This window comes from Chlorocebus sabaeus, chromosome 16 (genome assembly GCF_047675955.1).
Source record: "Chlorocebus sabaeus isolate Y175 chromosome 16, mChlSab1.0.hap1, whole genome shotgun sequence".
Classification (NCBI taxonomy): domain Eukaryota; kingdom Metazoa; phylum Chordata; class Mammalia; order Primates; family Cercopithecidae; genus Chlorocebus; species Chlorocebus sabaeus.
In genome coordinates, this window is record NC_132919.1 from 70828268 (window position 1) to 70849782 (window position 21515).

The 21515-nt window shown below is 40.8% G+C and overlaps 1 protein-coding gene and 1 long non-coding RNA gene across 3 annotated transcripts in view; one reads left to right on the top strand and one right to left on the bottom strand.

Annotated features, from left to right (window-relative positions):
* The window catches only part of LOC103243476 (uncharacterized), a 338326-nt gene that overhangs the window by 280486 nt on the left and 36325 nt on the right, over nt 1-21515 (bottom strand). The gene's annotated exons all lie outside the window — the stretch shown is intronic.
* KRT12 (keratin 12) lies at nt 7858-14055 on the top strand. Its single transcript, XM_008012759.3, has 8 exons — nt 7858-8427; nt 8806-8888; nt 10193-10349; nt 11295-11456; nt 11559-11684; nt 11826-12046; nt 12529-12599; nt 13393-14055. Exons 1-8 carry the CDS (start codon nt 7858-7860, stop codon nt 13488-13490), a joined length of 1488 nt encoding a protein of 495 aa, XP_008010950.1. The 3' UTR covers nt 13491-14055.

Consider the following 21515-nt stretch of genomic DNA (forward strand, 5'->3'; position numbering starts at 1 on the left):
AAGTTTTTTTAGAAGCTTTCCAATATATGCTAATTTCTGACTTTCAGAAATCGCAATTTTATATGCTATTATATAGCATATATAATAAGGTTCAACCTTATTATATTATCCCTGTTTTACATATGAGGATAAATGAGGACTCATATGAAGACACGAGATAAAGACTTTCCCAAAGTCATGCAGTTAGCAAGTAGTAGAACGAGACTGAACCTCAGGGCTGTTTCTCTAAAACCATGACACCCTCTTAAGCAACCAATTACATAACAAAGCAATACATGATTCACAGTTGAAATAGGCACTTGCCTATCCACAGTTATTTTGTTGTTTTCTAATTGTCATTTTCATCAGGCAGACACAACAACCAATTGTGGCAAATGTCCAGCTTTGCTGGCTAACGTCACACATGACTTCATTCAGCACAACTTTTGTCAGGAAAGGTGTTTCCACCTATTTTCACTGCCTTCTTTTCCAAAGAGGTTTCACTCATTTTTTTCTTAATTTTCTTCCAAGTCACGCCAGCTAGTAAATTGCATTTAAAGATGTTAAGAATATTTAAAAGTGAATTCTTTTTCACCTACTCAGTCACATTCCAGAATGGTCTGAAACTTCGACTTGCAAATACCAGACTGAATCTGATTAATAAGAAACCTATGCAGATGGGTTTGTAACTGATTAGGCCTGACCACTGTCATATGGCAATGATGGCACTGTGTTAAAAGAGGTAGGGTTGTTATTCTTAATTTAGGATGGTCCTCTTTTAACTACCTGTTAAAAGAGTAGAATTGTTATTTTTAGATCAGAAAAATGAGGATTTTTTTTTCCTCTTGCTTCTTTGGTCTGTCTCTAGTTTCTTCCAAGCAATCTTTCAAAGAAGTGGGTGAGTGCTACATACATGTGGACCAGATGGTGGAGTTCTACCTCCAGTTCTGCCAGCAGTTACTGTGTGAAAGTGAAGCATTAACCTTTGTATCTATCTATATTTCTTACATGAGCTAAGAACCAGAATGACATAATCCTATTTCTGACAGGTGTACAAATCCAGAGAAGTCTTTATCAAAACACATTAGAATTATCATCAATGTATTTTTTCATTTTATATGAAATTGTCAGTGCAGAAGTGAAGCTATCAAACTCAGAGAGAGCCCCTAGAGATGAGGTAAGGGTGGAAACCACTATTTTATCTGAGCTCTGGAGATTATTTCTACCCAGAGTTCTGAATCATCTAAAAAGGAGAATGACATGGAGTGATACAAAATCAAAACACGGCCAGTGACCCCCTCAGACACTCTGTTCTCACCCATATGCATCAGGATCAGCCTCAGGTACCTGATTAGACCCCCAAGTAACAATTCCAACTTCAAGCATTAGTAGTGATTTCTATTTTTGAATTCTCCTTCCAACATCTCTGTTTTCTCTCCCCTAAGCTCATTTCCAAGATTCCTCCCATCACAGTATTATTTTATCATCTTCCTGTCTCCTACCACTTTCAAAATTCTCCCCTGCTTTCAAGAACCATTGCTCTCTGGAGCCCAGAAGTCAGTCTCACTCATGCCCCTTAGGATCCTTGTTTAACCTCATCTCAAAAGTACAACACATAAAATGTAAGCAACCCAAAATTGTCTCAGTCACTCACAGGATTTTATAATGTTATCCAAAGCGAAAGATAGTACAGACCGAGGGATCAACGAGTTGCAGAAAATGACAGTTCTATCTTACGGGAAAAAACTCAGGTAGAAAACGCTGCAAAGACCAGGACACGAACCAACCTGACATGAAAAGATGAGCGTATGATTTACTCAATAAAAATCTAAAGATGTGTAAAAACCGTATACCTAATATTCTCTATTTTGAATATTTCCTAAACTCTACAAAAACGGAAGACATAATTCTTCTGAACAGTTTGCCCTGGCTATAATCATTTTCCTCTCTGCCTCAACTTATGTAATCACTCTGCCAAGAAGTCCAAGATTGTTTTTTTTTTTTTTAACATCCCCACTGGCTTATACATTAATGTGCTGTCAAAGAACATTATTTTCACTTCTAAAACCTCTAAAGCAGAGTCTTGATGATTTAATTTAGCCTCCCACTTCAAAAAAAAAAAGTCACTGAAGAAGAAATATTTCTCTTTTCAGCTTCTAAAGTTCCTCCCCATTCATAACCGAATTCAGAATAAATCTTGGTCAAAGCATACCAGTCAATTAGGGCACAGTCATTTTCAAATGAAATGAATTTTAAATGACACATTCAAACACATTAAGTCTTAACTTCTTTCAAATGAAATCATTTTAGGAGTGCAGTGATAAAGTCCAGCCAAACACCACACTAGGACTCAGGCTAAAAAATAGACATAGTACCTACCTAAGAAGCTTAATCTAGGATAATATGTAATATGTATAGAAACATAAAATAATATATAAACATAATTTTTAGAGATTGAGCAATATTATTTAAATTTTACTGTAGGCATTAGAGTTGGAAAGTATATACCTTTCAGCACAAAATCAATTCCAACTTCAAAAATACAACTGAATCTTATTCTCATATTATGTGATCAAATCACTAAGGTACAACTTTGAATTTGGCACAGTTCCTTTGCTTCTGTTTTCATTTCGATGGCAGTAAAATGGAGTCTCTCTGTCTTGGGGGACACTTGGGACTGAATAATAGTTAACAACCATAACGTCAAGTTCTTGTGTGAGGAGTGCAAGTTTAACTTGTGCTTTAAAAGATCTCTGAAGATGTGGCTACAGGTCAAAGCTAAAACGAAAACCACATTTGCCTGTGTGTTTACAGAATTTCATGTGTCATGTTGTTGCTTATAAGCCATGAAAAGTCATTCTCTAGGTCTCAGCCCATACACTAAAAAATTCACAGAGAAACCTTAAAAGAAAAGAAAAGAAAAGAAAAAAAAAGAGCACCTCCTGGTGATGTGCAGGGCAGAAGCCTGGTGTCAGGTGTCATAGTTAGGGGATATCAGAGTATCCTCTGCCCTTTTGATTGTCACTGCCAGCAGCAAGGTTGTGGTATCTATAGAAGGCACTGCAGGTCCGAATCCTATCTCTGCCACCTCCCAGCTGCATGGGCTTAAATAAATCACTTAACAACTGGACTCTCAGACTGCTCATCAGTAAAATGGGATTACATCTCAAGCTGTAATCCCAGTGCTTTGGGAGGCCAAGGCAGAAGGATCACTTGAGGCCTAAAGTTCAAGACCAGCTTGGGCAATATAACAAGACCCCATCTCTACAAAAAATTCAAAATAAATTTTAAAAAAATAGCCAGTGTCGTGCTGCACGCCTGTAGTCCCAGCTACTTGGGAGGCTGAGGCAGGAGGATCGCTTAAGCTCAGGAGTTCAAGGTTTCAGAGCTATGGTCACACCACTGCACTCCAGCCTGAGTGAGGGCAACCAAGCAAGACCCTGTCTCAAACAAACAAACAAATAAAACCAGTACCACCTTAAGAGGTTACCATGAAGGTTAAAAAATAATGTCTGTAATTCACCTGGCCCAGTGTCCAAAAAGTAGTAAGTACATAATAACTGATAATTCAAACAAAGACAAGCTCAGTCAAAATGCTTATAATATAGATATAAGGAATCCTTGGTAAAAACCTCCATATGGGGCTAAAATCACTGGCATTTCCACTGAACAGATTTTCATTCTCTCAAGAAATCAAACAAATGGATCATGGCTTCTCTCAAGCTGAGACTGCCTCAGGTTGCGACATTCTTTCCGTATCTACAGCAAATGTGTGATTTCTGCAAATCTCTTGCTTAAACCCCCTTTATTTAGAAATCCCACTTGCTTGCTCTTTGTGACAAGTTTAGGTTGGGGAGAAATATGTCCCTTCACATTTGTCTCTTATGTAATAATATAAAAGGAAGTTGTAACTGGATTTCACCACGGGTTCGTCATTTGTGTCCCTGGGAAAGTGGCTTTTTTTTTTTTTTCCCCCCCACAAAAAGGCAAAATAGTCCTTCCATTTGCCAGAATTGATCCCAGGTATTCCTTATGGAGGTTTGCCAGGGGCTTCAGGTGTGGCCCCATCTGTCCCCTAATCCCTAGTGGGTACTGCTAGTTCTAGCTCAGGACTCTTCACAAAGGAAGAACCTCAGCTTCAGGGAGGCTGTCATCAGGGAGATAATATCTGGATATGCAGGTGGACAGGATGCAGCAGTAAACTAGCATCTGTCCCCTAATCCCCAGTGGGCACTGCTAGTTCTGCCTCAGGACTCTTCACAGTGGAAGAACCTCAGCTTCGGGGAGGCTGTAATCCGGGAGATAATATCTGGATACGCAGGTGGACAGGAGGCGGCAGTAAACTACAGGGAATCTAGTCTGCAGGTCTGGAATTCCTCAGGAGTCAGTCTGTACTCTACAAGGCAAAACAAGTGCTAGCCATTATGAGACAAACTCCAATGAGATAAAGGCTAGAGAAAGAAGCTTTCTCAGGAGAAAGGGCTCCCAGAGAAGGTGGAGCAGCAGGGGCTGCAGAAGATCCCTCTGCAGGGAGCACCTGCACACTGGCACCAAGCAAAGACATCTGAGTGCATGTTTCTGGGTATATGTGTGTGCATGCACGTGTACATTAGAATGAGAGTAACATCTGAATGTGTCTACATTGTGAATCCACTAATACTTAAATTATTATACTTTGTAGCTTGCCTTTATATTGATACACTCTTTTTAATTTTGGAAAAATTTCCTCATACATAACACACATTAATGACCCAGCAGTTTGATTTATCAAGAGAGAAATCAAGAAGCATATATTGAATGCTGACTTTGTCCAAGACACTGGGCAAATGGACCAGACATTGAAGATGGAGATAACAGCAGACCCAGTACTTGAATACTTTCATGTTGGCTTGGTTGATATACTTGATTTAATTTTCAAAAAGACCACATCATTTTGACATAATTCAAGTTGTGTAACAGTTGCAGGCTTACTTCACATATTATCTCTGCTATTGAAATGTCCAAAAAAATCAGGTTATTATTTTAGTAAGAGAAACAAAAAGTACTGCATACGCTTATGGAAAAACCCTAAACAATGGCCAAGTATTTGCTAATTATTATGGTTAATTGTTTGTATTAAGTAAGTAGCATCTCAATGATCTCACAAGTATCCAATAATTTTGCTGAGAAATTAATCTTTACCAGATAGATTCAATCTCCACTTAAAAATGTATAGAAAGCCTTCTAAAAGCCTCCTTTTGGGGAGTTAAACATCAAGCACTCATGGACATACAGAATGGCAACAATAGACACTGGGAATTACTGTTGGGAGCAAAGGTTAAAAAACTGTTGGGTACTATGCTTACTGCCTGGGTGATGAGATGAGTTGTACCTCAAACTTCAGTATCATGAAATATACACATGTAACAAACCTGCACATGTACCTCCTGAATCTAAAATAAGAGTTGAAATTATTTTTTTTTAATCCAGTAATGGTAAGTAAATAAAAATAAAAATCTTCCTTTTTATGAAAGTTATGTATTATTAAAACAAATAAGAATTCAATTTTATTTTAGAAATCTATAATACTTGTATATTTTAAAAACTTTTCCTTAGAATAAAATAAAACACAGAATCCAAATATACCAAATTGAAAAGGAGTTTTAGTGGCCATATATAAGGAAACAGAGGTCGCTGATGGAGAAATGAAGGCCCTGTTTCCCACAAGGCAGGAACTGTATCTTTACAATGATTTTAATGTATTTTATTTCAAAAAATCCATTCTAGTCAAAATACATATATGTCTATAGTACACACAGTCAGCGTATACCTTATTAATGAAATCAGTATAAACATCTTCACAAAAAAACTTATTTACACCCAGAAATTTTATTTCCTATCATCAAATACAGAGCAACCTGAATTTGGAAATTTGAATCCAATAATGAATTTCCAAGAATCCATAATCCATGTTCTGTACCCAATTATTAAAATTCAAGTGATAGATAACTACATAATCTTAAGAGAAAAGCAGATTATAAAATCTTATATTGAATCAATTATGTTCAAAAATGTATATAAAATACTCATATATACACACATCTTCTTTATGTTTTCTGCACCTTCTAAATTTCCTGCAATAAATACATAGAGGGCTACATTTAAAAAAAAAAAAAAAACTATAGAACTATTTTGCAATGAGACATGTAGAGACTTGGGCCATCATCTCAAAGAAAACATGTAAAAGAAAAATCCTTATTCCTTCTTATCCAATCAAAATGCTCACAATTTAAATTCCTAAGGGAATTCCAGCACCCTGGAATTGTACTACTTGGTTTCCAGGTATCTAAAACTCTCTCTGAAAGCAGGCTTCTTTCAGTTAATGCATTTCCTTCAAGAACGTTAGTTTTCATGTTCAATATACAAGCCATATCAATTTCAAAGGTAAATAATACATCAAACAAGAAAGTACAAGAACTTTATGTCTTAAAAATTAAAAATACTGGATACAATTCCTTGAAGTACGCTTTGCAAAGTTTTCACAGCAAAGTTTAAAATATAACATTCAATTTATTCTATATTGTATAATTTATCCTTTTTCATCACAGCAGTCAACTGAAATGGTTCACCAGCCTCTTAAACTTGGGGTTTTAATCACTTCTTAATTTAAACTGTGTTTCCACTTTCTCCTTATTGATAACGGCAATAAAACCTGAAGTGTTCACACAATCCATTCAACCAGTCAACACATTTATTGAGCAACCATTACAGGCAATATCTGTTGAAGGAATAAACATAATAAGTGCTGAGTGTAGAGCAGTGAGCAATCAGACAAGGCAAAACTGCTTAAACAACGATAATAAACTCTGCTATAAACTCTGCTACAAACAACTCTACTCAAAAATAGTACTTTTTGGAGTTGAAGAATCAGAGGGAAAAGAAACGTGCAACATCCTAATGCCAAGGTTTTAAAATCCTTGAAAATGGAAATTCTGGCCGGGTGCGGTGGCTCACGCCTGTAATCCCAGCACTTTAGGAGGCCGAGGCGGGCGGATCACGAGGTCAGGAGATCGAGACCATCCTGGCTAACAAGGTGAAACCCCGTCTCTACTAAAAATACAAAAAATGAGCCGGGCGTGGTGGCAGGCGCCTGTAGTCCAGCTACTCGGGAGGCCGAGGCAGGAGAATGGCGTGAACCCAGGAGGCGGAGCTTGCAGTGAGCCAAGATCGTGCCATTGCACTCCAGCCTGGGTGACAGAGCGAGACTCCATCTCAAAAAAAAAAAAAAAAGGAAATTCTAGTATCAATCTGGAAAATGTATTTATTCTCCACCTTTTGCCAGTGCATTTCACAGCTGCTTCTGAAGCTGTATTCCACTAAAAGGTACGCTTGATCATGATCGGATTTTACATCGGATTGGTTTTTCCAAAGGAAACAAATGGTTTACGTTGGATTTTCCAAAGGAAACAAACAGAAAAGATGAGAGAAGAACTTAAAAAAGCATAAGGTTTAGGAAGAAGTATTTAACGTATCCATTCAGCAATTGTTCGTTATCTTCCTACTGTGTACAAGACGCTAGGCAGTGCTGGGAATACAGGCAACAGACTAATTTGGAGAAGAAAAATTCCTTATGACAAGTAGACTCTACTCCACCCAGTTTTCTTTTTCATATAACAAATATTTAATGGAAATGATTATTCAATTACTTCTGTATCAATGAATTTTCATTATACATAAATCATTCACTTGTTGAGCTGGCCAAAAACCTGGGGGGAGGACCCAATTTTGAGTGGAGAAAGTGAACTTTTCAACTGCGACACCCATCTCACAGCCTATAAAAGGTTAGCTTTCTGGCTTGCTGGCACAACTTCCTCTCCAGTTGTGGCCATTCCCCAGGCTATGGATCTCTCCAACAACACCATGTCACTCTCAGTGCGCACCCCCGGACTGTCCCGGCGGCTCTCCTCCCAGAGTGTGATAGCAGGCAGACCCAGGGGCATGTCTGCTTCCAGTGTTGGAAGTGGCTATGGGGGAAGTGCCTTTGGCTTTGGACCCAGCTATGGGGGAGGCTTTTCTGCTGCTTCCATGTTTGGTTCTAGTTCTGGCTTTGGGGGTGGCTCTGGAAGTTCCATGGCAGGAGGACTGGGTGCTGGTTATGGGAGAGCCCTGGGTGGAAGTGGCTTTGGAGGACTGGGGATGGGATTTGGGGGCAGCCCAGGAGGTGGCTCTCTAGGTATTCTCTCAGGCAATGATGGAGGCCTTCTTTCTGGATCAGAAAAGGAAACTATGCAAAATCTTAATGATAGATTAGCTTCCTACCTGGATAAGGTGCGAGCTCTAGAAGAGGCTAATACTGAGCTAGAAAACAAAATTCGAGAATGGTATGAAACACGAGGAACTGGGACTGGAGATGCTTCACAGAATGATTACAGCAAATATTATCCACTGATTGAAGACCTCAGGAATAAGGTAAGATGTTTCTTTTGGAGGGGCTTTGGGAATTTTTTTCCTTTTTACCATTGCAATGTTTTACAGTGATAATCACCTACAACTTTGATATTTTCCAATTTGGCTGTACTTGCAGCAATTTTCTCATCCCAGGTTGTTTCATTCCATTTCATCATTTACCAAGAAATGATTGTATTTCCATTATCTTTCTGTAGGAAATCTGTATTTCTTTACTTCTCAATATTATTTTATACAGATATTGTCTTAGAAAAATGAAACTGTCTTAAACTCTAAAAACCAGCATTTAATATCACAATTTTTACCTTTGTGTCAAAAATATATTTGTATAATACTAGTTTTTTAGGGCTTCATCTCGTGTGTGTACCTCTTTTTTGCCAGATCATTGCAGCCAACATTGGAAATGCCCAGCTCCTCTTGCAGATCGACAATGCAAGACTGGCTGCCGAGGACTTCAGGATGAAGTGAGTGGAAGAAACTGAGGATCACGGCCATGTCCCACCATGTCTTCTGCCCTACTGTCCTGCTTTCATTGATATAAAATCTTCTGAAGTTCACAAGCTCCATATATTTAGTGTTTTGGTAAATTCACATAGGGTGTTCTAGAAAGTAATTAGAATCTAATGCGATTCACATTAAATGTCCTTAAATTATAAGTTGCCTAAACCCAGGGCTATGGATCACTATATTTGTAGTGTGCTATTGACTCATGATGTGACTGACACTGTAATCCTACCAAAGTCCTAAACCTCAATTTTCTTTTTTCTTTTTTTTTTTTGAGATAGAGTCTCGCTCTGTCACCCAGGCTGGAGTGCAGTAGTGCGATCTCGGCTCACTGCAACCTCTGCCTCCCGGGTTCAAATGATTCTCCTGCCTCAGCCTCCCAAGTAGCTGGGATTACAGGCACCTGCCACCGAGCCCAGCTAATTTTTGTATTTTTAGTAGAGATGGGGTTTCACTGTCTTGGCCAGGCTGGTTTCGAACTCGTGACCTTATGATCCACCTGCCTCTAAACCTCAATTTTCAATGTATCAACCATTGTTTCCTGATGACACATACAATGGAAAGATTAACCATGTACTAATTTTTATATTCCTTCCTCCTTTTCCAGGCTCAACTCTCCCAGATATAAGGAAGAAATACTAATTTCCTTTTTGCTTCACAAAATTTCCACACAGGAAGTTGCATACAATGGAAAGATTAACCATGTACTAATTTTTATATTCCTTCCTCCTTTTCCATGCTCAACTCTCCCAGATATAAGGAAGAAATACTAATTTCCTTTTTGCTTCACAAAATTTCCACACAGGAAGTTGCAATGGCCATGGTCCTGAACCTGTAAAATTTTGGTAACAGCCACTAAAGAAGTATCAGTGTTTTAAGTTAAATCATGAAGAACATTAAGCAAAAAGAGTAACTTATTTTCAACTGCTTTTAGAAATTCCACTTAGAGAGGGCTGCTGCTATTTATAGCCACGGCAGCCAGCAAAGGGAAAATTATTCCCTGGGATGCTGTGGTATTGGGATTCATAGCTGGTAGGAAAGTACTGCCTCATTATTTTTTCACTTGTCTTCTCTCCAACCAAACGGTAAACAATGGTGGAAAAAAAGGAAAGGAAAAACACAAAAGCAAAATCTGCATCATACATTGCAATGCTGCCATTATGAAGTAGATGCACAGATGTAAGCAATAACGAGCCCTGAAGATCAGTGGCCTTGTTCAAATGGCTGTGTTGATTCCCTCAACTGCTTTGCACTTGGTTTTCAGGTATGAGAATGAACTGGCCCTACGCCAGGGCGTCGAGGCTGACATCAATGGCCTGCGCCGGGTGCTGGACGAGCTGACCCTGACCAGGACCGACCTGGAGATGCAGATCGAGAGCCTGAATGAGGAGCTGGCCTACATGAAGAAGAACCACGAGGAAGTGAGTCAGACAGGGCGGCCTCACTCAGCTACTTTTTTTTTCTCCCAGACCCAAAAATTACAATTTCAAATTTAGAAATCTGGAGTCGGAACAAGTATGGAGAATACATTGTCTCCCTGTTAAAATGGCCATTTGTTTTGGATTTCTGTGTGATGTGTGTGTGGTGTATGTGATGTGCATGTGATGTGCGTGATGTGTGTGTGGTGGTGATGGTGATGGTGGATCCTGTTAAGGCTTAACAAATTAGAGGTACTTTCTGATTTTGTCATTTCCATTATAAAGCAATGACAATAGGAATGCTAACTGTCCTAATTCAGTGATTTAAAAGAAAAAAAAAGCTGAGTATTTTAAAAGTTAAGGAACAAAAGTCTACCAATAATATATAATGTTATATGTGTTAGAGAAACTGGTTATACTTAGCATAACACACAGAAAACTCTGACATGTCACAGTGGATATTGGAGGCTAGGCAAGGAAGGGACGCTGGCAATAGGAAGTTTCTACTAGATTTTCAATGATTGTGGCACAAACAGCGTGCAAGCCCAGGTACTGCTGCAGCCCTCAGTTTGGCAGCTGTACGTGAAAACCCCAGTGAGTGTACACCAGGCCTCCTTTCATGTAAAGGCCATGGCCCCTCAAGAAGCAGACCCAGCTTACCCATTAGGAACAGCAGGCACTGCTCCCAGGGTCTGAGGTAATTTCAGGGACCCATTAATATGTCTTAAGTTACTGTAAAATCAGAAGAAAAATATGAATTTTTAGGTTAAAAAAGTTTTAAAATATTACATTAATATTTATACCAACAGTCATAAAATAGAATTTTTAAGTGCGTGTGTGTGTGTGTGTGTGTGTGTGTAGGAAGGGGCCCAGGAGAATAAAAGTATCCAGGGCCCACGAAAGTCACAATGGACCCCTGTGCCCCTCTCTCTCACGTGCTGTCCCCAGGAACTCCAAAGCTTCCGGGTGGGCGGCCCAGGTGAGGTCAGCGTAGAAATGGACGCTGCCCCCGGAGTGGACCTCACCAGGCTCCTCAACGATATGCGGGCGCAGTATGAAACCATCGCTGAGCAGAATCGGAAGGACGCTGAAGCCTGGTTCATTGAAAAGGTAACACAAACAAAAGGTAACACAAAAGGCTTTGATACATTTGCAGAAAGGCCCGCAAGCTAGCTTAGCGCTCGAGTCCCCTGGCTGTCTTTGCTGTTGCAGAGCGGGGAGCTCCGGAAGGAGATTAGCACAAACACCGAGCAGCTTCAGTCCAGCAAGAGCGAGGTCACCGACCTGCGTCGCGCCGTTCAGAACCTGGAGATCGAGCTGCAGTCCCAGCTCGCCATGGTACGCTCGTGAGCAGACAGACGCAGCATCCTTTGGACTTCCAAAGAAAACGCTGCATCCAAATTACATTAGCCGTTGACTGACCTCCTCTTTTCGGTCCCCTCCATCGTTATTTCTATACCATTTCTCTCCCGCGTGCAGAAGAAATCCCTGGAAGACTCGTTGGCCGAAGCCGAGGGCGATTACTGCGCGCAGCTGTCCCAGGTGCAGCAGCTCATCAGCAACCTGGAGGCACAGCTGCTCCAGGTGCGCGCGGACGCAGAGCGCCAGAACGTGGACCACCAGCGGCTGCTGAATGTCAAGGCCCGCCTGGAGCTGGAGATTGAGACCTACCGCCGCCTGCTGGACGGGGAGGCCCAAGGGTGAGCAGACAAAGAAGGCTGCAAACACCTTTAGGGGCTGACCAAGAGTGGACAGCAGAAATAGAAGGAATGGGGTTTTAGTTGACAGAAAAGCAAACAAACAAAGTCTAGTAAAGATATGCCTGGGATTTACTAAATGCTCTGCACTTTGCAAAGTGTTTTCACCCATTATCTTACTTGGTAATTCATAAAATGCTGCAATGAACAAAGGCACTACTGTCAGAAACGGTTTGTAAATCAGTATTCCCTGTACTACAAAAGTCACTCACTCAATTTCTGATATCAAAGACCTGATGATAAGAAGGACACCTAGTAGCCACCTGAACCACCTACTCTAACGAGCTTTCCAAAAGTGATCAGAGGCTGCACCAGTTGGAAGAACTCAGACCTACAAATTGGGAAATCTAATTTCTGAGACCAGCTCTTCCATTAAAAGCCAGGTTGCTTCACTTTTTGAGGTCATCTCCTTTGTTTTCTTACAGTGATGGTTTGGAGGAAAGTTTATTTGTGACAGACTCCAAATCACAAGCACAGTCAACTGATTCCTCTAAAGGTATGCAGAAACCCTGGAATCACTTAGAATAAGTCAGAATCACATTTATTAATGCAAAACCTGTAAGATCTCATTGAATATTGCATTATTATTCATTTTAATTTAAAGCATATTTACATTCTGAGCCAACGAAAACCATTTATGCATTCCTGCACAAAATGAGTAGTCTGTACTGTATTAAAACTTTTGGGGGCACGGTGACTCATGCCTGTAATCTCATAGCTTTGGGAAACTAAGGTTGGAGGATCACTTGAGGCCAGGAGTTCGTGACCCACCTGGGCAACAGTGAGACCCCATCTCTACAAAAAACTTAAGAAAAAAATAGCTGGGCATGGTGGTGTATGCCTGTGATCTCGGCTACTCTGGAGGCTGAGGCAGGAGGACCACTTGAGCTCAGGAGTTAGAGGTTAGAGTGAGCTATGATCATGCCACTGCATTCCGACCTGGGCAACAGAGCCAGACCTTGTCTCTAAGAAAATTAAAATAAAAATTAAAAAATTGGCAATCCCAGGAAGGAAAAATACCTACTCTGCTACAAGGTATTATGATCACCATAACCACCTTTGAAATGTTTTCTTAAAAAAATGTTTTCATATGTGTACAAGGCAACACTGAATACATTTCATTTTCATTGGATGAAACACATTTTTAAGAAGTAAAATTTGCTTTTGAAAGTTTAATTATATGGATTGTATCAACCAATGCTTAATTTAGAAACCTGCATTAAACAACCAATGCTGGATTAATATTTGAAACATTAACTTTTGCCCCCTTATTCCATTTTTATCTTTAGACCCGACCAAAACCCGAAAAATCAAGACAGTTGTGCAGGAGATGGTGAATGGTGAGGTGGTCTCATCTCAAGTTCAGGAAATTGAAGAACTAATGTAAAATTTCACAAGATCTACCCTATGATTGGTTCCTTAGGAACAAGAAATTTACAAACAGAAATCATTCCTTTCAGAGTAACATGGTGTATTAGTTCAATCTCTATTTTTGTCTGTTCCATTTTCTTTGGATTCCCTATTCACACCGAATCCTTTTTGCCCTTCTGAAACAATATGCAGTCACAAGTCATGTTGGTCACATTGGTCTTTATAACAAATCAAAATTACCTTATATCTTTCTGGACCTGGAGTAGTCTTTTAATGAACTTCCTTCTGGTAATCTGGAATATTTTTTAATCATAGAGCTTTAATCAAGTAGTATTGTTTTAATAGAATTAATTGTAATAAAAGATGAATGGTAATAATGTGAAATGTATGCCTTCTTGATTCCAACAATAATGTCAAGAGCATAGAGAGAAGTTTTTGAAATACAAATAATAAAATAGAGGCTGGGAGTAATGACTCACACCTATAATCCCAGCATTTTGGGAGACTGAGAGGCAGGATGATTGCTTGAGGCCAGGAGTTCAAGACCAGCCTGGACAACACAGAGAGACCCCCATCTCTACAAAACATTAATAATAATAATAATGATAATGTAGATAAAAACTGGGATGAAGATGTCAGGGTTTGAGGATTAAGTTAAAAGAAGATTCTTTTAGAAGTTCTGGCCTTTTTATGTAAACCCATCAAGGTTATAGCAAAATTACACTGTCTACTACAGCAGTTGAGAGTTGTCCTGTTCATTTTCTAGCACCATCTTTCATGCAGTCAAGAAACGCTGAGCCCTTACAGTGTGCCAGACTGGAGACTCAGTGATGAATATGATATGGTCCTTGCCTTGAGGAGCTCATGGTTGAGGGCAGAGATAAACATCTACCAGGAATGGTGATACAGTGATATCTGTTGAATAGAAGTTCAAAGGGCTGGGCACCATGGCTCACGCCTGTAACCCCAGTACTTTGGGAGGTTGGGGCAGTGGATCACGCGCTCAAGAGATCATCCTCACCAACATGGTGAAACCCCATCTCAACTAAAAATACAAAAATTAGCCGGGTGCAGTGGCAGGTGGCTGCAATCCCAGCTACTCAGGAGGCTGAGGCAGGAGAATCACTTGAACCCAGGAGGCGGAGGTTGCAGTGAGCCAAGATTGCACCACTGCACTCCAGCCTGGTGATAGAGTGAGACTCTGTCTCAAAACAAAAAGGAAAAGACCTTCGAAGGACACATGGAAGGAGAAGTGAACAATTTTCCAGGAGGGGCAATGAAATGCTACATAAAGAAATCAGGCAGACGAGGGAGAAAGGAAACAGGGCAAATACATGTGAAAAAACAGAGGGTGTGAACAAACATTGTTCTGCTCTCCCTTCTCCTAGCTGGCAGCAGTGAGGCCCAGGGTGGGGTCTCCATTGGGACAGGTCAGACCCACAAGTCAATAACAGAAATCATGTTCTGCATTAGGGAAAAAGGCAGCCAAAGTCTCAGCCTGAGTAGATCATGGTTCAACATGCGTTGCCAAATTCAAAACCCTAAAAGGAAAACAGGCAAAATTTAATGATTAAGAGCCTGGCCTCTAACATCACACTGTGTTCAATTTCTGGCTCTGCTACTTAATAGCAAGTAACTTAACCTCTGTGTTCCTCAGTTTCTTAAAGTGGAAATGACAGTGATGACTGCACCTGGTTCATGGCATGGGTTTTGTGAAGATGAAATGAGGTTGTGTATCTAAAGCACTAGGAACCTGGAAACTATCGGCACCTAGAAAGTACTCAATATTTGTGTCTTATTATTATTTACTATATAGAACCAAAGTGGGATGAAGAAACAAGGAGACATGGTGAATAAGGAGTGTCAAAGGAGCAGAAGGGAGAGGGAGGAGTTGTGTTAGACAAGAGGAATTCCAGAGCTGAGTCCAAAAGCCAATGGCTAGTCAGCCAACTTAAGCTGATTTGCTTCAGTATGCAGTTTTTCCTTTTAATATTATTTATATGACCAGATGCAATGGCTCATGTCTGTAATCCCAACACTTTGGGAGGCCAACATGGGCAGATTACTTGGGCCCAGGAGTTCAAGACCAGCCTGAACAACATGGCAAAACTCTGTCTCTACAAAAAAAAAAAAAAAAATTAATCGGGTGTGGGGGTGCACACCTGTAGTCCCAGCTACTTGGGGGGCTGAGGTGGGAGGATTACCTGAGCCTGGGGAGGTCAAGAATGCAGTGAGCTGTTATCATGCCACTGCACTCCAGCCTGGGCAACAGAGTAAGACTCTGTCTCAAAAAAAAGAAAAGAAAAAAATATTTTTTTAATGGTTTCAGATCCTCCACTCATCTCACTTTATTATACGCTCAGCTCTCTTTGTCTAGCCCTCACCTTCCAGCATACATCCTAGGGCAACCTTTACCTTTCAGACTCAAAAGGATTATCAAGGCCTCTGAACAAGGTCCATAGCCCCCAAGTAATAAATAAAGGATTCTACTTCCTTGGTGCTCAAAAGTGTCTGCAATAGTTACTGCTTTAAATAACATCTGTTTTCCTTACAACTACATAGGTATGGTGTGAGACCCAAAGGGGAAAGGATTTTGCACAAGTATAAATGCAGGGGTCATTTATTAGCTAGTACCACAGTTTCTCAGCATTCCTTTCTCTTGGAAATTTTTTCCACAAAGCTCCCAGAGCCATCACTCCATAAGCAGCTTTTTCTCAGACTTCTCTCTGTAACTGAATGTTGTCTCAATCCTCCTGTCTTCTCTCTATACTCCCGCCCCAGGTAACCTCATCTAATCCCTCCACAGTCTCTCCTCCCTGCTCTAATCCCAAGGGTTTTGTTTGTTTGTTTGTTTTTTGTTTGTTTGTTTTTGAGGGAGTCTTATTCTGTTGCCCAGGCTGGATTGCAGTGGCGTGATCTTGTCTCACTGCAACCTCCACCTCCCAGGTTCAAGTGATTCTTCTGCCTCAGCCTCCTGAGTAGCTGGGGCTACAGGCGCGCACCACCACACCCACCTAATTTTTGTATTTTTGGTAGAGACGGGGTTTTGCCATGTTGGCCAGGATAGTCTCCATCTCTTGACCTCATGATCCACCCGCCTCGGCCGCCCAAAGTGCTGGGATTACAGGCGTGAGCCACCGCGCCTGGCCAATCCCATGGTTTCAAATAACATCTACACATTGGTGACTTGTGGCAGCCTCCAGGTTGGCGCCAGTGATCCCTGCCTCCTGGTCTTCATTCCCTTGTGTAGTTCCCTCCCACAATGAATGAGGAGCAGATTTATTGAAGAAGTGACAGTATATGACCTGCAAAGATAGATCACAGAAGCCTTTCAGTTCTTCCTTGGTTTCCTGGACTATATGCTCTCGGGGAAGTCAGCTACTGGCAAGGTTATATAATGGGGGAAAAAACTGTCTGAAAAAAAATTTGTGATTTCACAAAATTTCCCACTAAAGCTCTAATGGCTAGGATTTCACGGCACAGCCAGCAAGACCCAAATAATAGTTCTTTTCTGATACTATCTTGGCCAAAATGTCCTATAAGTCTTCAGTTGGCAAAGGAAGCATTACATTTCTTATTATGTAACTTCACTTTGCCCTGTTCTCACTGACAAGAAATGCAACTAGCACGGCATCTATCAGTCCCTTTGGGCAGCTAGAACAAAATACCTCGGACTGGGTGGCTTAAAGATGAGAGAAACGGCCAGGCGCAGTGGCTCAAGCCTGTAATCCCAGCACTTTGGGAGGCCGAGACGGGCGGATCACGAGGTCAGGAGATCAAGACCATCCTGGCTAACACGGTGAAACCCCGTCTCTACTAAAAGAAATACAAAAAAACTAGCCGGGCGAGGTGGCGGGCGCCTGTAGTCCCAGCTACTCGGGAGGCTGAGGCAGGAGAATGGCGTGAACCCGGGAGGCGGAGCTTGCAGTGAGCCCAGATCGCGCCACTGCACTCCAGCCTGGGCGACAGAGCAAGACTCCGTCTCAAAAAAAAAATGAGAGAAACGTATTTCTCACAGTTCTGGAGGCAGCTTCAGTGTCTGATAAGGGCCCACTTTCTGGATCATACACAGCTTCTCAATATATCCTCACATGGCAGAAGGGACAAAGCCATTCCCTGGGGCCTCATTGATAAGGACAATAATCCCCTTGGCCAGGGCTCCACCATCAGGACCTAATCCACTCGAAGACCCCGCCTCCTAATACTGACACATTGGTGATTAAGTCTCAACATCCAAATATGGGGGGACAAAAACGTTCAGACCATAGCAGCATCCTTATCATGACAGTCTAGCCCTCATTCACTAGGCCACAAGCCCTCATTCAACACAGATTTGAGAGGTCCCTTTGGACTCGGCAAGCCATGAATTGCAGAAGTGGAAGGTCTGTCTTTAAAGAAAAGAACTGCTAAGAAAAAATACTGAATAAAGAATCCTGTAGCAAAAGACAAGAGCATTGTTTATGGTTATCCTAAAATCGAAAATTTTACAAATTTAAATTTTTACTTTGATATGCGTATGTTGTGTGTATAAGCTAGTGGAAGGTCTGGAAAATACTATATATATACTGAACTGTTACAGTAGTTATCTCTTGGGGATTAGCAAGGGGTTTGAAGAATACCTTTATTAAAATGTTTAACAAACAGCATATATGACTCTAATAATTAGAAAAAAAAAAAATGTTATTCTCCCAGGCAAATGGCTTTGCAAATGGGTCACAGCAGGAAGGAACCACTTAGAAAAACAACCATATGTTGCCAAAGCTTTATTTCTTAGGCTTTGTAAGAGTGCCATCTTCTGGAGTCTCAAGAAACGAACTTTAAAATAAACTAACCCTGGCTGGGCGCGGTGGCTCACGCTTGTGATCCCAGCACTTTGGGAGGCCAAGGCACGCGGATCCCTTGAGGTCAGGAGTTCGAGAGCAACCTGGCTAACATGGCGAAATCCTATCTCTACTAAAAATACAAAAATTAGCCGGGAGTGGTGGCCCGTGCCTGGAGTCCCAGCTACTCGGGAGGCTGAGGCAGGAGAATAGCTGGAACCCAGGAGGCAGAGGTTGCAGTGAGCCGAGATCACACCACTGCACTCCAGCCTGGGCAACAGAGCATGACTCCGTCTCAAAAAATAAAAGAAAATAAAATAAAAATAAATAGTTAACCCTGTGTGTTCAAGTCACTTGAGATATGTTGATACTAGAAGGTTTACCTTGTAAAACAAGAAAGAAGAAAAAAGCAAACCTTTTAAAATGATTGACTTAGTAAATTAAAATTGTCTTATTTAACTAATAATCAGTTTCCAAAAAGTTCACCAGTAAGGAGGCAGTTCTATAAGGCATAAAGTTAAAAAGAAAGCAATTATTTAGAGTTAAGAAAACCAGCCAATCAATAACTACTCAGGCTTTAAAAATATACTCAAATATCAAATAAAAATGAAATTCTTATTCATAGAGCTGAGTAAATGATTTTTTATGGGGTAGTAAATGTTTCTTAAATCTTGGAAATGAATCCAAGATTGTGCTGAGCTAAAGAAGCCAGACACAAAAGAATACATACTGTATGATTCCATTTATATGAAACTTTCAGGAAGATAAAATCTCATCTATAGCGACAGAAATAAACTCAGTGGTCACCTGAGCTGAAAGGTGTGGAGGAGTGGGAATTAACTAGTTAACCTGGTAGAGGCACCTGAGAACCTTTGGGACTGATGGAAGCGTTCTGTATCTTGAATGTGGTGATGGGTCCATTTAGCAAGGCTCTTCAAACTGTACATTTAAAACGAATATATTTCATTGTAAGCAAATATTAACTCAATAAAGTCAATTTTAAAATAATAATTGAATGTTCTTTCTTCAGATGATACTGTCCACAGGCGCAGAGAGGCCATGTAGGATGGTCAGAGGTGTACTACGGCAAGCTGGCTCTTAACTGCTGATCAGTAAATATTCAGGAATTTTCCAAGCTGGCTGTTAAACCACGGAAGCTTGAAATTGGCCACGATGGCAGTATTTACACAATGGAACTTGGGTTTTTAAAATGTATTTCCCAGAAAACTGTTTTACAGCAGTACACCAGTGAACATAGAGGTTAAAAGCACAGCGCAGAGGTCTGAGTTTGGGTCCCAGCTCTGGCACTTTCTAATGGTTTTATTTACCCCTCTGTTCTTTAGTTCTCTGCTCCCTAAGATCAAGGCAAAAAAATACCCACTTCACACCCTAATTATGAGAGTTCTGTGGTTCAATTCGCACTTGGCGTATAGTCAGCACTAAATATTACCTGCTATTATTATGCAAAGGAAAAAAAACAAAGTCTCTACAACTAAAGAAATTAACTGGTTTAGATATTTCCCCCAGACGTATTTATTCTTTTTCTTCCCTTCATGCACAATCCTAAACTATTCCAGTTTTGTAAAGAAAATTTTCTCAGCCAACATATGGGAGGGGGGAATAATATTTATCTTCCCTGTATCACAAGTTGTGAGCATCAAATAAGCCAATTTCTGTGAAGGAGCTTAACAAGCCATAAAGCACTTTGGAACTATAAGACAAGCTTTCTTTAGAGACGGAGTCACTCTCTGTCACCCAGGCTGTAGTGCAGTCATGATCATAGCTCACTGCAGCCTCAAACTTCTGGGCTCAAGAGATCCTCCCACCTCAGACTCCTACCATTTTAGTCAAATGTGAGATGCCTGATGAGAGGTGCAAACCACAGGGCCTGTCTAAAATGCTAATATTAATGTAGCTGCTCAAATTGAAAGGGAGGATTCTACAACTAAATACGGAGTATATAAAATAAATTATGAAAAACCAGAGTGGTGGCTCACTCCTGTAATCCCAGCACTTTGGGAGGCTGAGGTGGGTGAATCACGAGGTCAGGAGTTCAAGGCCAGCCTGGGCAAGATGGTGAAACCCTGTCTCTACTAAAAATACAAAAAGTAGCCAGGCGTGGTGGCGGGTGCCTTTCCCAGCTACTCAGGACGCTAAGGCAGAGAATTGTTTGAACCCAGGAGGCAGAGGTTGCAGTGAGCCGAGATCACGCCACTGCATTCCAGCCTGGCGACACAGCGAGATTCTGTCTCAAAAAAAAAAAAAGAAAGAAAGAAATACCGGGACTGGGCACGGTGGCTCACGCCTGTAATCCCAGCACTTGGAGGCTGAAGCGGGCAGATCACGAGGTCAGAAGATCAAGACCATCCTGGCTAACACGGTGAAACCCTGTCTCTACTAAAAATACAAAAAATTATCTGGGCGTACTGGCAGGCACCTGTAGTCCCAGCTACTCAGGAGGCTGAGGCAGGAGAATGGCCTGAACCCAGGAGGCGGAGCTTGCAGTGAGCTGAGATTGTGCCACTGCACTCCAGCCTGGGCGACAGAGTGAGACTCCGTCTCAAAACAAGCTTAGCATTCTTGGGAATTGTCATGCACAGTTTTAGGGTTTATTTCTTAAATTAGCATAACATAGCAGAATTATAAATAAATGCAACGCTTTACACACATGCAATAAATTGTTTGCAAAACTCAGAATAGATATTTTAACTTTATAGACTATAAAAACATGAGCGTCAAGATTTTCAGGAAAAAAATTCTGCATACTACCCTTCTTTAGAATTAAATTCATTGTGAATTCTAGTTGCTAAAAGATGTCATTGTTGTTTCACTATGTACATATTCTTAATGAAACACAACTCTTCTTCAAAATGATGGAACAAATACGCAATTTAGAAGCAGACCTCTAAATAAACCACACTGATAAAACAGCCCACAGACAGCAGCGGGCTCTGACAGAAGCCATTTCGATGGTATTTCAGGCTTTCTCAGTGAGTCATTATCTTACTCAGAACAAGTTACTCAACTTGAGATGACTCACTTTGTACAAAAAGACAACAATAATATCACATATAACCACATTAGCCTAGCATTTTGAAATCTTTAAAAACACCGTAAACACAGGGCGCTATGACCTTGGTTGGTCAGAAGATGGTCATTTTAGTTACTGACTTGCACTTTTCGATCTCATGAAGTTATATATACACTACTAAGTTTCTGCT